The sequence below is a fragment of the Aspergillus niger genome, assembly GCF_000002855.4.
Source record: "Aspergillus niger supercontig An13".
In the NCBI taxonomy this organism is placed as follows: Eukaryota; Fungi; Ascomycota; class Eurotiomycetes; order Eurotiales; family Aspergillaceae; genus Aspergillus; species Aspergillus niger.
The window spans coordinates 780,046-794,458 of NT_166528.1; the positions used below are offsets into that span (position 1 = coordinate 780,046).

At 50.2% G+C, this 14,413-nt stretch overlaps 7 protein-coding genes across 7 annotated transcripts; 3 read left to right on the forward strand and 4 right to left on the reverse strand.

Annotated features, from left to right (window-relative positions):
• Positions 1–379: 379 nt before the first annotated feature.
• Positions 380–1,608, reverse strand: An13g03440 (uncharacterized protein; the record flags this gene model as incomplete). The annotated part of the gene is made up of 2 exons (XM_001396442.3): positions 380–1,415; positions 1,466–1,608. 2 exons carry the CDS (start codon positions 1,606–1,608, stop codon positions 380–382), a joined length of 1,179 nt encoding a protein of 392 aa, XP_001396479.3.
• Positions 1,609–2,982: 1,374 nt separating this feature from the next.
• An13g03450 (uncharacterized protein) lies at positions 2,983–4,092 on the reverse strand (the record flags this gene model as incomplete). The annotated part of the gene is made up of 4 exons (XM_001396443.3): positions 2,983–3,409; positions 3,469–3,857; positions 3,913–4,020; positions 4,078–4,092. 4 exons carry the CDS (start codon positions 4,090–4,092, stop codon positions 2,983–2,985), a joined length of 939 nt encoding a protein of 312 aa, XP_001396480.3.
• A 573-nt stretch (positions 4,093–4,665) lies between these two features.
• Positions 4,666–5,359, reverse strand: An13g03460 (hypothetical protein; the record flags this gene model as incomplete). Its single annotated transcript, XM_059743958.1, has 4 exons — positions 4,666–4,711; positions 4,806–4,923; positions 5,012–5,218; positions 5,308–5,359. 4 exons carry the CDS (start codon positions 5,357–5,359, stop codon positions 4,666–4,668), a joined length of 423 nt encoding a protein of 140 aa, XP_059602177.1.
• Positions 5,360–5,503: 144 nt separating this feature from the next.
• An13g03470 (uncharacterized protein) lies at positions 5,504–7,801 on the forward strand (the record flags this gene model as incomplete). The annotated part of the gene is made up of 6 exons (XM_059743959.1): positions 5,504–5,513; positions 5,579–5,967; positions 6,059–6,276; positions 6,330–6,478; positions 6,549–6,883; positions 6,938–7,801. 6 exons carry the CDS (start codon positions 5,504–5,506, stop codon positions 7,799–7,801), a joined length of 1,965 nt encoding a protein of 654 aa, XP_059602178.1.
• A 1,046-nt stretch (positions 7,802–8,847) lies between these two features.
• Positions 8,848–11,158, reverse strand: An13g03480 (uncharacterized protein; the record flags this gene model as incomplete). The annotated part of the gene is made up of 8 exons (XM_059743960.1): positions 8,848–8,909; positions 8,975–9,175; positions 9,276–9,360; positions 9,400–9,465; positions 9,523–9,537; positions 9,890–10,386; positions 10,468–10,705; positions 10,883–11,158. 8 exons carry the CDS (start codon positions 11,156–11,158, stop codon positions 8,848–8,850), a joined length of 1,440 nt encoding a protein of 479 aa, XP_059602179.1.
• A 320-nt stretch (positions 11,159–11,478) lies between these two features.
• An13g03490 (uncharacterized protein) lies at positions 11,479–12,240 on the forward strand (the record flags this gene model as incomplete). Its single annotated transcript, XM_001396447.1, has 3 exons — positions 11,479–11,541; positions 11,591–11,859; positions 11,946–12,240. 3 exons carry the CDS (start codon positions 11,479–11,481, stop codon positions 12,238–12,240), a joined length of 627 nt encoding a protein of 208 aa, XP_001396484.1.
• A 404-nt stretch (positions 12,241–12,644) lies between these two features.
• An13g03500 (uncharacterized protein) lies at positions 12,645–13,704 on the forward strand (the record flags this gene model as incomplete). The annotated part of the gene is made up of 3 exons (XM_059743961.1): positions 12,645–13,451; positions 13,511–13,600; positions 13,690–13,704. 3 exons carry the CDS (start codon positions 12,645–12,647, stop codon positions 13,702–13,704), a joined length of 912 nt encoding a protein of 303 aa, XP_059602180.1.
• Positions 13,705–14,413: the final 709 nt, after the last annotated feature.

Below are 14,413 nucleotides of genomic sequence, written 5' to 3' on the forward strand. Positions count from 1 at the left end.
CCTGGCCAGGGAGATGACCTGTGGGAATAGAAATACCATTCTTTAAATTGATAGCTCAGGCCAGTAATGCTCTCATCCTTCGGCTTTGTATTGGATAGGGAATATAACAATACAGCAAGTTGTAGGACAAACGTTCTATACTACAAGTCATCCACTGTCAGTGACATCGCATGCTGCTCTGGGTCGCCACTTTTCCCTTCTCTTGGAAGCGGACGTTGGGTACTGTCGTACTCAAGAACGTTCACTATGCACCTCAAAGATCATTACTGTCCCAAAGCTGACTTTGCGTTCTCGTAGGGACTTTTGACAACGGAAGCTGGGGTACAACTTGCTGGTGAGCAAAATCTGCAAGCATCTTTCCGAACTTCCTATCCGAGACTCAGGCCGCCCTTCCTATAGAGCCCGCCGCGTCACCCTGACCGACGGAAGGGAACGGCATTGCATTCCATCGCACTCGACGCAAATGTCTTGCAGGATCCTTGATGCCATCCCGCCCATGAAGCCATCTATGGTTGTCCAGTATGATAATTGACTGTTCGGGTAAGTCTGTCTTCGTCAGGTATACCGTCGACTGAGGACTTTTCGCCAACTGGTTTAGGGCAACCTTCAGCTCCTCAAATGCTGCCGCAGCCTTGGGGTTCGTTGGCTCTATCAGGTCCTCTCGAAACCTCATTGCCAGCGATTGATCAATCTGATCTACCCCAAGAATGCTTCCTAGAATGTGGTGTTCATCAGGCTGTTTAATAAACTCAGGAGGAATAGTGATTCTGAACTGCGGTTTGAATAGAGCTTTCAGTACAGCCGGGGACAGGTGATGTGAGAGATCAGCGATTTTCATGAGAGACAGGGTGCCCCCGCCATAGCGATCAGGCCGGAGAACCTGAAGCGCAACGTATCTCGGGGGTGCGCTCTCATAGGTACAGTCTGTGTGCCACGAAAACCCTTGCATGGTTTCTGATCGCGCGAGAGGCACTTGCGTCTCTAGTCCAGTAGGACTGGGGCGAACTTCCCAGAACCAGCCTCGGGAAGCGCTGTGGGTTGTAGGAGGTCCATGCCCGTGATGAGTGCAAAGACTAAGTATCAAGCGCTCCAGGTATCGGCTTTCGTCATCGGGAAATTGAAGACCAATCTTGAGAGCGCCGCTGGCTTGGAGATGATGGTGGATGGTCCCCACATGGGAACGTCGCTGGGAGTCGAGCATCTCGCGAGCCACCACACAAGGTATACTTGGGGCGACTTTGGTCGCGAATCCACGGTGTAGTGTATGGTGCTCAGGCAGATGTCTCCTGGAGACACACCTTCCAGCCCTTAAAGTATCAAGTACAAGTTGAACCCTCCTCATCAGGGCGAATATCAGCTTAGAACAACGAGAGGAACGTAGAAAAAGAGTTAGAACTGGCGGACGAGGACTGGACCTATGATAATATATCCCACGTTGGATATAACGTTGTTAGCTTGTGCAAACCAAATTGCAAAGTCTCTCCGGAGTAAGGTCCGCGCTGTGATATCGGGCCCTCGAAATGGGGTGACCGCGAGGTGATCCTGAAAGGGAAGGCTCGTGTTACATTCCAGAAGAGGCAAGCTCAGGCTGACGAGTCTGTCTGACATGCTGACACATCTTGCACCTGACAACTGAACACACCCCAGGGTCGGCGAGTATAAGTGGCTATTCGAAAGCCTCGTCTTGAACATTTGGTTGAGTCTGATTTCACAGTTATTATGGGTAAAGGCCGAGGCACCAGTCTCCCACGGAGCACTTCGTCAGTCCTGAGCGCGAATGAGCAGCAGGTCAGAACACTGTATATCATAACATCAGCCCTCTAATTCAGAAACCTCATTCGCGACGGCTACTCCAACAGAACGCGACACTCAGATGGACCTAAGTCTACCGGAAGGATGTTCACAGGAGGTACCACTCGAAGGCTCCGGCCTGGTCGTCCACCATGCCTCCCATCTGCCCCCTGTGCTGAAGCGAATAAGCTTCTCAATCGCACTCAATACTCGCCTTGACGTAATAGGTCGTACAGGAGTGGGCAAATTATCCCTCCTGCTAGCACTCTTTCGCTTTCTCGAAGCATGTCACGGCCAGATCTCAATCGATGGAATAGGCACCTCACAAGTGCCGGTCGCCCGGCTCCGTAATCGACTGGCCATTATCCCGCAATATCTAGTTCTCTTCTGAGGTACCGTCCGATCAAACATAGATACCTAGAACCATTCGACGGGTACAATGACATCGTCCTCCTCGAAGCTCTCCAAGCAATCGGGTGGCGACACTACCCTACTTCCTCTTCTGATTCCGATATCCCAACTACCAACGACACATCAACCTTATAGGAAACCACCCCTGTCTTTCCCGACTCAACTTTCTCCCAATACCTCTAACCCAACTTACCTTCCACTGCGGCGAAACCTTTCCCGCGGGCAAAGGCAACTCCTCTAACTCGCTCGCATCATTATGCGCCGACCTAGCATCCTAAATATGGACGACACTCCCTTCCTTGTCGATAGGGGGTACAGATGACATGGTGGATCGGAGTCTGCGGGCCGTGCTGGCTGAATACTACGTTTCTGGGTGTTGCGCATTGGTCGAAGACGATGGTTTTTTTGTTTCAGATTTCTGTTATAGATGATAGAATGACTATTAAGGCTAGAGCTCTGAGAAAGGTGTTGAGAAAAGTGGGTTGATTTGCGGAGATGGTAGACAAGAATCCGGATCGGGAGGCTATAAGAGATGTTATTCTGGAGGGTCAGTAGAGACTGGACAGACTTGGATGGGGAGTAGTAGTACCATTAGCTAATTGATGTAAGAAGCTTTTTGTTGGGACTCTTTGGAATGCCATGCGGTCTTCGGACTCATTTTGCCCCGCGCCAAAAGCCAATGTGCTCCTCGTTACTCTATAATATTTCTCTATGTAGTCCAAAGTGAAAGTTCAATTCCTCAGAACGCCTTTTTATCTATCTGTCTAGATCATGGCTTGATCAATCCTGACCATCGGCGCGTGCTCTATGAAGACTCGTCTGCGACTCCGACTTTCCCGAATCCCTCAGAACAGGATGATCCTGATCTTCATCTCCAATCTTAGACCATAATGTGTCTGTGTTCTTTAGCCATGGTCTCATAGGATGTGAGCGCAATGCATCAGAACGTCCTGAGCGATGTGGTTGCTCCGACTCCTCGTATGAAGGCTCACTGGGTTTAGAACCAAAGCCGAGTGACTGCTTCACGCTACGGGGAAGTCCAGACTCAATGATGAGCTTAGACAGGCAGGGTACACTGAGGATGAAAAATCCACAGGTCATTTCTCCACAGGCCCAGAAAAGTAGTGGGCCGATGAGATACATGGTATCGGTTGTGTTGGCAAAGGCGACGGTGTGGGAGAGGCGGAAGCATGCGGCGACGGAGGCGCTGGCAGGGACTAATATTAGTTTGGTGGTACTGTTGAGCTATGGATTTGGAAGACTTACAGTATACCGACGCCGAAAATGATCGATATTCCGATCTTCTTTTGCCAGTTCATTTGAAGACGCCAGATAATTCTCTGAGGCAGGAAGAACATCGTTATGTCGGACGCCACTTGGACGCTGGCAGAGGTGAGCATCACGTCGGGGAGAGAGTAGCATTTGCTTGGAAGATAGAACTTCCAGATGGCTTCATGAGGCCTGCATTGCATGTTCAATAATAGGATGCACAGCACACCCCATACACACTGAAGAGATATAACGGATACACAACCCCACCAGAAGACGTTTCTCATGCGGTTTATGGGAACGAATATTCTGCACCAATCTAGCAGGATCGCAGTCTTGATTAGAGGTAGGACGGCCGAGTAGCAGCAGCCATAGATAAGTATTAACTGCCAATGGAAGTTATTAGTCTCAATGTGAATTCGCTTGAAGGAATCAACATACGTAGAGAGGCCTTATAAGATCCTTGTTGTGCAGGTCCCAGGTATGGACGTAATATCCTGGGGTGTAGATCAAGGCGTAGCCCGCGTAAGCTGTACCCCAATAGGCGCCCTATATAGAAGATTAGATCGACTGAATGCTTATGCAAGGAGCTGTGTGAAATCATACATATGCAAGAATCATCAATACTATTGACACAAGGGGTTGCAGTTAGCCTCGTTCATTCAGTGACCGATAGATTGGGGTTCAGACACCGCTCACCTTCTTCGACACCGACCCTTTTATCCAACCAAATCCGAGCGAATATTCGTAAGAGAAAGCAAATCGTGAGGACCACAGTACAGAAAGTCGTCACCACCCATGCCAGCGTATTGCTATTTGGCGGATTATCGAAGTTTGGGGTAACACCAGACGGTGCTGCCAGAGCTGGCTCAGCGAGGAGTGTCGCCAGTGTTTCTGGTGACATCTCGCGCAAACCAGGTCGTCAACGACGGCACAACAGCAGGCATCCTTGCAGAATTGGAGAGAAATCTCAATCATTGTGGGGTGAAGAGGCTTCAAATGTCACTGCGCATATACCCATGCGTGAACTGTTTGATCGTCAGTCTGATAGGCCCAATTTTGCGATTATGGATCGCTCAGGGGTTAGATAAGTGCCACAACACGGTGCCTGCTACTAATGCAAGGCGCAAACACGCCATGTTCGCACGGGCGGTTGAGTGATTTTGGCAATGCCCTATTTCGGTATCGTCGTGTTTAGCGCACTTCTTGGGTACTTATGTTAGGGCAATCGGGGTGCACACTGCATACAAACTAAAGGAAACACAGGGCACATGATACGCAGAATCCTCCTCCAGGGAACACCTTAGCCCAGAGGCCTCAGCAAGTGTACAAACAGGGCTACTTCTTGCTGTTTATCGGCCAGTAGTGTGAATGGGCTGTCGGTGATCACGTCCTCGAAGTTTGCGGCACACGACTCCCTGTGGAGATGAAAGGATGACGGCTTGTCGCTTTCTGGAATAGTGTCCCAAACGGCATGACACTTAATCTAATAGAGTAGGTCTTGTGGGACTTACGCATTAGCGATGGGCTCGCCGTGCACCGGAAACCTGCCGCTGTGGACCCGCCCAGGCTGCGACTAGAGCAGAGACAAAGAGTCCGGCTGTCGTTGGCAGGGCGCTAGCATACCGGAAACGGCCCGTCCAGACCAGAGACTCAAATTCTTTGGTTGACAGTTCCCAGGTGGGTTGGATCACCTCGTTATTAACTGCGCAAGCCCTCCGGAGACAAACCTTGTCGGATCCCCTGCCTTCATTAGGCGGAATGAGTGGCGGCTGTACTTGCCTCGTCCGCCTGTCTTGTAGCTTCAAACTATTCATGGATTTGAATTCGCTTAACCATGATAATACCGATAATCTGCCGCGAGGACTGTGGCTGCGCCAGTATTCATCTTGTTCCGTTCTAGTTACGCTCCCATGCCGTTGAGCCCGTCTCCACCCTCCTTACAGCATGTCGTTCCATAAATGCTCTTGTTCCCCTGCGGGGTAATCGGACTTGTGTGACCGTTTCGATTCCTACCACCCCCAACGAAGTCATGAATTTCAGTGAGTGTTAGAGGATCAGATGGCGAATCATTGGCGCTCAAGTACTAATAGCATCATCGGCCCAGACAGTACAGCGCAGCCTCCCGTTCGGGATGAGTACCCGCGGCGTGCGGACTTGCGTCGCATGATGAACCAACACCCTCTCCCGACTCTGCCCCTTGGCTTGATCGATGCTTCGTCAATGGTTGGTGACGAAGCAACAACCCAAGCCCATGGTGTGTTACAAGTTTTCAATAATGCATTGGCCAATGGCGATGTAAACGCCCTGGAAAGTTGTTTCTATGCAGACCAAGCATACTGGAAGGATCAATTGGCTCTGACATGGCATCTGCGCACAATCAGCACCCCTCGTACCATCGCTTCAAGTTTGTTGGAGACAGCAAACCTGAGGAACGTTGCCGGTGGTGTTGAGATTGACGGAGCTGCCGTATTTCTTCCGGCTACACCCGTTCTGGTACGAGCCTATATGGTTCACTTCTTTGCGACAAGCACTGACCGCATGATTCGCTATTTAGCAATTTATTGATTGTCCTCTCATTTTCAAGACACAATCGCCCTCTGGTCTCTGCCGGGGTAAGATGATGCTACTGCCTGTTGTAACCGATGGTCAAAGGATCGCCTGGAAGATCTGGATATTGAGCACTATACTCGAGAGCTTGGACGTACAACCAGAGGATGAAAGCCTACTACAGATCCCCAAAAGGAAATTGGATGCACTACCAAATTTCGAAACAGATGTCTTTATCATCGGTGCGGGAAATGCGTAAGACACCGTTCCTATCCGCTTTCGATGGGTCACTGAAATCAAATCACCAGCGCCGTTGCTCTCTCCGCACGTCTGAAGGCTCTGGGTGTTGACAGCGTTATGGTCGACCGCAACCCCTGTCCTGGTGACAATTGGGCACTACGCTATGACTGCATGCAGTTTCACATTCCCACAGCATTCTGTGAACTTCCTTACATGTGTCAGTCATTCCATATCCTGCTCCTGTTGCCATTGTTCGGGTCAGAGGTGGAGTTGACCGACCCAAACAGGCTATGACAAAGAGCTTCAGAGCCCTCACCTCCTTACGCGCCAGGACCTGGCCTCGCAGGTCCGCCGATATGTCGAGTCATTTAACCTGAATACTATCCATTCCGCCAAGGTTCTGTCGACAGAGTATGATGAGATGGCCAGGCAGTGGCATGTTACTTTCCAGTCACCAGACGGCCAGCGCAAGGCTACGTCAAAGCATCTTATTATGGCAACAGGCATTGGGTCTCAAAAGCCTAACATGCCACCGATCGCGGAGCCTCAACTGTACAAGGGCATCAGCGTTCACTCGGCCGAGTACAAGAATGCGAAGCTACTTCGGGAACAAGGAGCAAAGGTACATCCTATATCAAAACCTCCAAGAAACCCCGTGCGGTACTAACTGAACGAGTCTGTCATGGTCATTGGCTCTGCAAACACAGCATTCGATGTGCTGGTCGACTGCCACAAGGCCGGCCTCGATGCGACCATGGTCGTTAGATCCCCAACTTACATTGTGCCACTCGAGTATGTCTGCGATAAGAACAGTCTGGGTGCATATAACTATGGTGTTGATGCGGCTGATAAGCTGTTCCTATCACTGCCAACAGTGGTGGACGGACAGTTGGCCCGTGGGTTGTTCGCAATGTTCGCCTCGAACGAGCCAGAGCGATATGCTGCACTTGAGGCAGCTGGCTTCCCTGTCCTTGACAGCCGGAACCCCGATTGTGCATTAATGCATAACCTCCTCGAGCGTGCGGGTGGACATTATGTCGATGTCGGTGGTACGAAGCTGATCGAGGAGAGGAAGGTCAATGTAAAGGCGGGTGTAGAGCCCGTTGCCTACACGCGGACAGGCCTCCGGTTCTCGGATGGCAGTTGTGTGGATGCAGATGTTATCGTTTGGTGTACTGGTTTCTCCGATTCCAACGTTGTAACAACGGCCACCGAGATTCTTGGTGGAGATTCGAGTATGTATGAGTCAGTGGATGAAGCTGAACCTAACGGCAGCGCAAAACAAATTCTCGGACCTCGAGACATTGCTTCGCGCTTGGATGCGACCTGGGGACTTGATGAGGAGGGAGAAATTCGTGGCATGTGGAAGCGACATTTGAATATTGAGAACATCTGGATCATGGGAGGTTACACGCAGCAGCACCGGTGGTACTCGCGTACCCTCGCGCTCCAGATCAAAGCAGCCTTGGAAGGAATTCTTCCACCGGCTTATCGGCACTCCCCTACAGCGGAAACTGCAAACGTGAAGGCCTCTCTTTGATTGCCATCTATGGTCGGCTTTATGGATTTACGGGCTGGATACCTGAAGGTGTTCAGTCAAGATTGTTTTAGTTTCAATTACGAGAGGACTATATATTCACCTGCGCCTCATCAACTCATGAATTGCCTGAGCTTCATTAGCTATCCGTCCAGGAGGATCCTCTAGTTAAGTATATAAACCTGATCTCGCCAGTAACGCTGTAACAGCAATGGGTACAAGCACTTGAAGTAGCGTTATGTTTCTTTTGAGAATTATGCCCTGCGCCTAGAAGAGTAGGGAGTTTGAGGGAGTGCTATGATGATAGGCGGGCGATGAGCTCGATGGAGATGGCCGGCGTAACTGCCGGGCATGTGATGGATGAGCGAGTCGCTTATGTGGTATCCAGGATGCCAATAAACTAGCAGCTATTCATGTTGTGCCTGGATGTAGCCATTGGCATTCGTGCCTTATTCCTACCGTCTCGCTGGTGGGCGCTTGTTTCGGGGTCGATCATCCCACTCCGTTGATCCGCATCGCTAGTACGGAGGACTAGTACTTGGTGTATCTTCCCCAATAAACCTCCGACTGTTCATTTACTGCCCCACTAGACCGCTCTTTTGACCGCTAAAAGCGGCAGAACTCCCTCGACCTCGCAAGAAAAAGTACGGATATAGACGGATATAGGCGGATATATTTTCGTACAGCTCCGAAAAAACCAGTCAGCATTCTGTTCGTTTTTTGACCGCCTTTGGGCAGGAGTGGCAGAATCGGTTGCTACATTAGTATCAAGATCGGTCTGCCATTCTACACTGGTGCAGTTGTGTTTGGGGAATTCGATTCTTCTTGATACTGGCTCTGTGACTGGATGCTTTGACGTTTACTTTTGCTTGGGCTATGTTAACCTGGTCGCTGATGGTGGTTTTCTAGCTGCTTTGCTTGTGTCCTCATATCAGACTTTTACTGCAGGTGTATCTCATTTACCGGTCTTCGTTTTTTTCTGGGACAACTATTGATACGGCTGTCCCCTGCTTCAGCGTATCCAAGGATTTTAAGCAGGAAAGCTGCCTTTACTTCTTGCAATAATTATTATTCTCAATCTTTTCATCAGATTTCTTTATACCAGCGCGGTCTACCTCATGTCTACTGTTCTGCGGGTGTTCGTGTGAACACGTTCAGACAGCAATGGAGACTGACCTCGGCGACCTGTCCTACACGACCTGTGCCCGCCGCATGCACATTGTTTCCTCGTCATGATTAGTAGTCGAATCCTCCATTCGCGGATCGCGCACACATTGTTACTGTGGTATGTCCATCTAGAAGCAGCCATTGAGTCGCAAGTGCGACCACTACCGTTCAGAGTACTAATGTGGGTGGAGGAGACCATATTCATCGAGCCTATCAATTGTTTTAGGACTGGCGGAAAAGATTTCCCAGACACTGAATGCACCCGTTTTGCAAGCCATCTAGTGTTGTATCGGATCGTTGCATAACTCACGACAACCATCAACTTGACGAGCAGAAGATTCAGGTATGTCAATGCTGGATGACTGACGATCCATGATATACGCCGTGTTGGCTACCTGCTCAGATGGAGCTAGTTAGCTTGTTTGGCGACATACTTGCCGCCCATCAAAGGGTGCGCGGAAGCACTTAATCCAAGTGCTAGCACTATCGGAAGGATTTTTCTGTCAAGCTCAAGTCAGCGATCTGGGCTCCAACCTTTAGGTGATGTATGGACTCACTGCAGATGTGTAGCGCTTTCGTAGCGTCAGCAGTAAAGTGATGTCTTATCATGCCTTCCATGGCGGCACCAGGTAGTAGACCAGTCCGTGTCCGATGGCAGCAGCAATAGGTGCAACCTGCATGAGTACTCAATATATTTGTGAAACCTCAACTTCGTCTTAACATCACTCACCCAGTGAATCCAATGGTATCCCGGAAAGGATGATCCCACATATACGCCGAAGCACCTCGCCGGATTCAGCGCTGAAAACGAGAATTAGCTTCAGGACACTCTGACGGCACACTGCACTTAGAAGTGAGTGTATAGAAGAAAAGCACACATGCACCTCCATATCCCTCTCGCGTATACGCCGATCCCAAACTCACGGCCCCCAAAACCATTCCTACTAACCATGGGGACAACGCAGCCCCATACACTCTAACCTGTCTAGGGTCCAACCCAACACCAAACGACAAGAAGATCAATGTCAAGCTGCAGATGAACTCCAGCACGAATGCTTCTCGGACTGGAACTAGGGCAGTATCAACAACGCATCCACCGACAGAGTATTGTCCGGATCCAAACGCCGACTGTAATATCCATCCAGCCAGGGCACCTCCGAGGATTTGCCCGCAGAGGTAGAGAACCATACGTGGCAAGGAAATTAGGCGCGCAAAAAAGGTTGCTAGCGTTATGGTAGGGTTGAGATGACTACCACTGACGGACGAGAAGGAAAATATGAAGAGGGTAAGGAGCAACCAATTGGTAACGGCGCCGACAAGAGGACCCAGGAAGGCTGTTGTAGCGAAAATCCCTGCTGGTGTGGAGGGGGTCGGGGGAGCCACATTCGCGGGAGTAGCTGCCGCCCAGGCAGTAATGAATGCTAGCATCATGGTTCCTGAGTTCATCACGAACAATTATTATCATTTCCCATAGTTTGGATGTCTACCCGGGAGGGTGTTACCAACGCATTCCACCACCGCGAAACGCCACAGATCAAGATCGGTGAACCCGCGCACATTAAAGGCATCTCGCGCACTCATCAATGGAGCAGCATCTGGCACTTTACGCAAATATTCAGCATTATCTGGATCGGCGCGATCGAGGACAATGCCTTGATTGCCGCCAATGCGGCCGACGAACGGCTGCACATGTGGCTTGCAAGATAGCTGTTGGACGTTGACGCTGGGATCAATGTCATTCTGTGGACGAAATAGTAGGCCTGCCATTCTCAATTGAAGATCTCATACTTCGAGAGCTAGTAGGCTCCATCCACGGTGTTCCCACTGCTGTGAATATATTGAAAGAATTTAGCTTGGTCAATTACATCACCAGCTTGGGGTTAACACCAGACCCATGGTTCGCCCACCCGCCCACACACAGCCTTCCCGATCTCGTAACCCTGAATAAGCCCGCACTGGATGCTTCAGCCTCAGAGCAGAGTTTGATAAGACGAAGTGGGTGGCGATCAGCTGCCCCAATATTCCTGGTTGATCTGCAGTTGCCAAACGATGCGCCGCCTCCCCCGAGTCGGGATGAGCGATCTCGATCAGTCTCCGATCTCCAACCAAAAACTTGACAAAGTTAAAAGCTTCTATCTTTGTGTAATACCTAGTCGGCAGGAACCGACAGCTTCCTCTGATTAGCCTGATCATGGTCGTGCCAAGCTCAGTTCCATCTGGGTTGTCTTTCTCCCCGGACTTCTAATGCTGAGAAATGATGAGCTAATCGGAAACACCGATCTGGAATTTGGTCCATGCATCTTCTAGACAGAGTCTGTATGTTACACAAAATATCGATGATGGGTGGTGACGTCGGAGAGGGGATTACCTTTCCCACCAGCCCTCGCATTCAACATTTATAGGCCGAGATTGTCCGTCGCAATATCCTGCATGAATACTCTACCCACCATCAAAATTACTCCAGCTTCCTCTGTTCTCCTGTTTGTGGTTTAGGAAATCCAGTGACAGCAAACATGCCGCCCAAGTACAACCGTCTCGACATTGACAAATGCATCTTCCTCTTTGTGGACCACCAGGTAATTTGTCCCTCTATGTCTCATTGTAACAATTCTGAACCTCTTCCAGGCCGGTCTCATCCAGCTAGTCCGTGACTTCCAACAGCATGAGTTCCAGAAGAACGTAATGGCTCTTGCCAAAGTTGCCCAGTATTATAAGTCTCCAGCGGTGTTGACCACCTCTTTCGATACTGGTCCCAATGGACCCATCGTAAAGGAAATCACCGACTACCTCCCGGATGCACCCCTGATCCGCCGCCCGGGACAGATCAATGCAATGGATAATGAGGACTTTGCTAATGAAGTCAAGAAGACTGGCCGCAAGCAGATTGTGATCAGGTGAGTCCACTACTTGTTACACTACCCACCTCTACCCACATACATATACGCACCTTCAACCTGTACGCAATCCCTAACCGCAACAGTGGTGTCTTGACTGAGATCTGCGTGGCCTTCCCCGCTCTGAGCCTCATTGAGCAAGGCTACGAGGTATTCGTAGTGACCGATGCTTCGGGCACATTTGCAGAGCATACGCGCGAGGCAGCGCACAAGCGCATGGCGGGAGCAGGCTGCCAGCTGCTGAATTGGGCGGCGGTTGCAGGGGAAATTCACCGCGATTGGCGGCGCGACATTGAGGGTTTTGGAGCTATCTGGCGCGACCATATCCCCGGATATTGGTGCTTGATGCAAAGTTACGAAGCAGCTCAGAAGGCCGAGTAATGTCCGAATCTCCCTTCCTACTTACGCAATCTGATGACGAAAATGAATGTATCTACTGCTGTACAATAGCCGTATCCTCACTTATTTCCATGCAAGTATTCGGTTTATGCACCAAGCTGCATGCCGCCATGTCAACCACTAGTTCCCTTCCGCTCAATTTAATTAATGTGCACGGTCCTTGTCGCAGCCTTGCGTTTTAGCACCCGCGCCGTTCATGTAGCTTTAACGGTTAGCGACATCGACTAGACCAGTATATGCCACGCCATCTCCACCGCAGCGCAGCCGAGCATTTAGTAGGCCCTGCTAGCTTTAAATAGATGTTTAAAAGCCTGACTATCCCGCTTCATTCTTTCGAAAAAAAGAATATTTTCTCCCAAATTATCACCTCCCACTGTGCCACCACCATGCAGATATTCAAACGCATCTGGCCTCAACTATTCCCTGCCAAACCCACCCTCACGGCAGACAGTCTGCCTCCCCAAACTGGCCGCGTTGTGATCATCACCGGTGCCACCTCCGGTCTGGGGCTAGAATTGGCTCGCATCCTCTACCATGCTGGAGCAACCGTTTACATCGCCGCCCGCAACGAAACCAAGGCCCACAATGTCATAAACACCATCACCGCCACCACTTCCCCCAATCCCACAACTCAGCCAGGCGAACTCATCTACCTCCCCATTGATCTCGCCGACCTTCGCACTATCCCTATCTTCGTGGACGCATTCCTCGCCCGCTCAAACAGACTAGACCTCCTCTTCAACAACGCCGCCGTGGCGTGTCTCCCCCCAACCCAGGTCACAGCCCAAGGCTACGAACCTCACATCGGCATCAACTGCGCAGCTCCCTACCTCCTGACCTCCCTCCTCTCTCCTATTTTGACTTCTACAGCCCAAAGCCCATCTACACCACCCAACTCCGTCCGTGTCATCTTCACCTCCAGCATGGTCGTCGACTTCCTCGCTCCGACGGGCGGTGTTCCGTCCTCGGCCCTCACTTCTTCCCCGGATCCAAACTCAGACCCTAATACCAACTACGCCATCAGCAAAACCGGTAACTGGTTCCTGGCGGCGCATTTTGCCTCTAACCTTGGGTCAAATGGTGTAGTCAGCATTACTCAGAATCCGGGGAACATTGATACCCCCATTTATGATAATGCGCCGAGATTGAGTGTGTGGGTTAGCAAACCGGTGTTCTATACTCCGGGGGTTGGTGTGAGTACCCTCCTTTGGGCGGGGTTTGAGGAGGGGATTACCGTGGATGATGGGGGCAGGTATGTGATACCATTTGGGAGGTGGCATCCTGGTCCGAGGGAGGATTTGTTGGGGGCGATGAGGGAGGGAGGATCGGGGGAGATGGGGAGGTTCGTGGAATGGTGTGAGAGGGTTACAAAGGAGTTTCGGTAGGAGGCCTTAAGCAGATATGTGTATGGTCGTATACATACTTGTGTAGAACACTACTACTTAGTGTAATTGAGCATGTTCAGTTATGTGAACTCTTGACATCCATGCAAAATAGTAACCCATTGACCACAGTTTTCATTTCTCTGCCAGCTAGTCAGAAGCAGCCCTATCTCGTCATTTAACCATCATAAATGTAGATAATATCTTCCGATGCACGTCCAGGATCATAATCGAGGATCACAGTAAAATGCGATCCTCCTACCCGAAGTCAAATTTAGAATTGAACCCGGCAACCCCACAACCGAGGAGGAGTAGCGTGGGTATGTTTTGAATCCAAGCATACTTATGTGAGCTACAAGTAGGGTGCTTATGCTTTGCGCTCACTGTCGGGCTGAATATATCATCCAAGTATAATCCCTGGTGGGCATTTACGATCGTGCAAATGTGACTACTTGCTTATAAGTGATTGTTGTACATACAACCCGCTCATCTCAGTTGGTCACATCTCAAAACGCCGATCGCATATCTCTAAAGCCTCAATTTCACTCATATTGACTAATTGTAGCTAACCTTACAAATGCACGAGCAACATCCCAAATATGACACCTCCCATTGAAGCAGATCTCGAACTTTATCCTGACAAATATTCACTATCATTAAATAATTACATATTGAAAATTATATCCACACTATTAAGTATATACGTAGCCCTACATCCAACTTCATACAACCCCTAACCACCGCCACCACTCCACAAACCTCACCTCTTAATC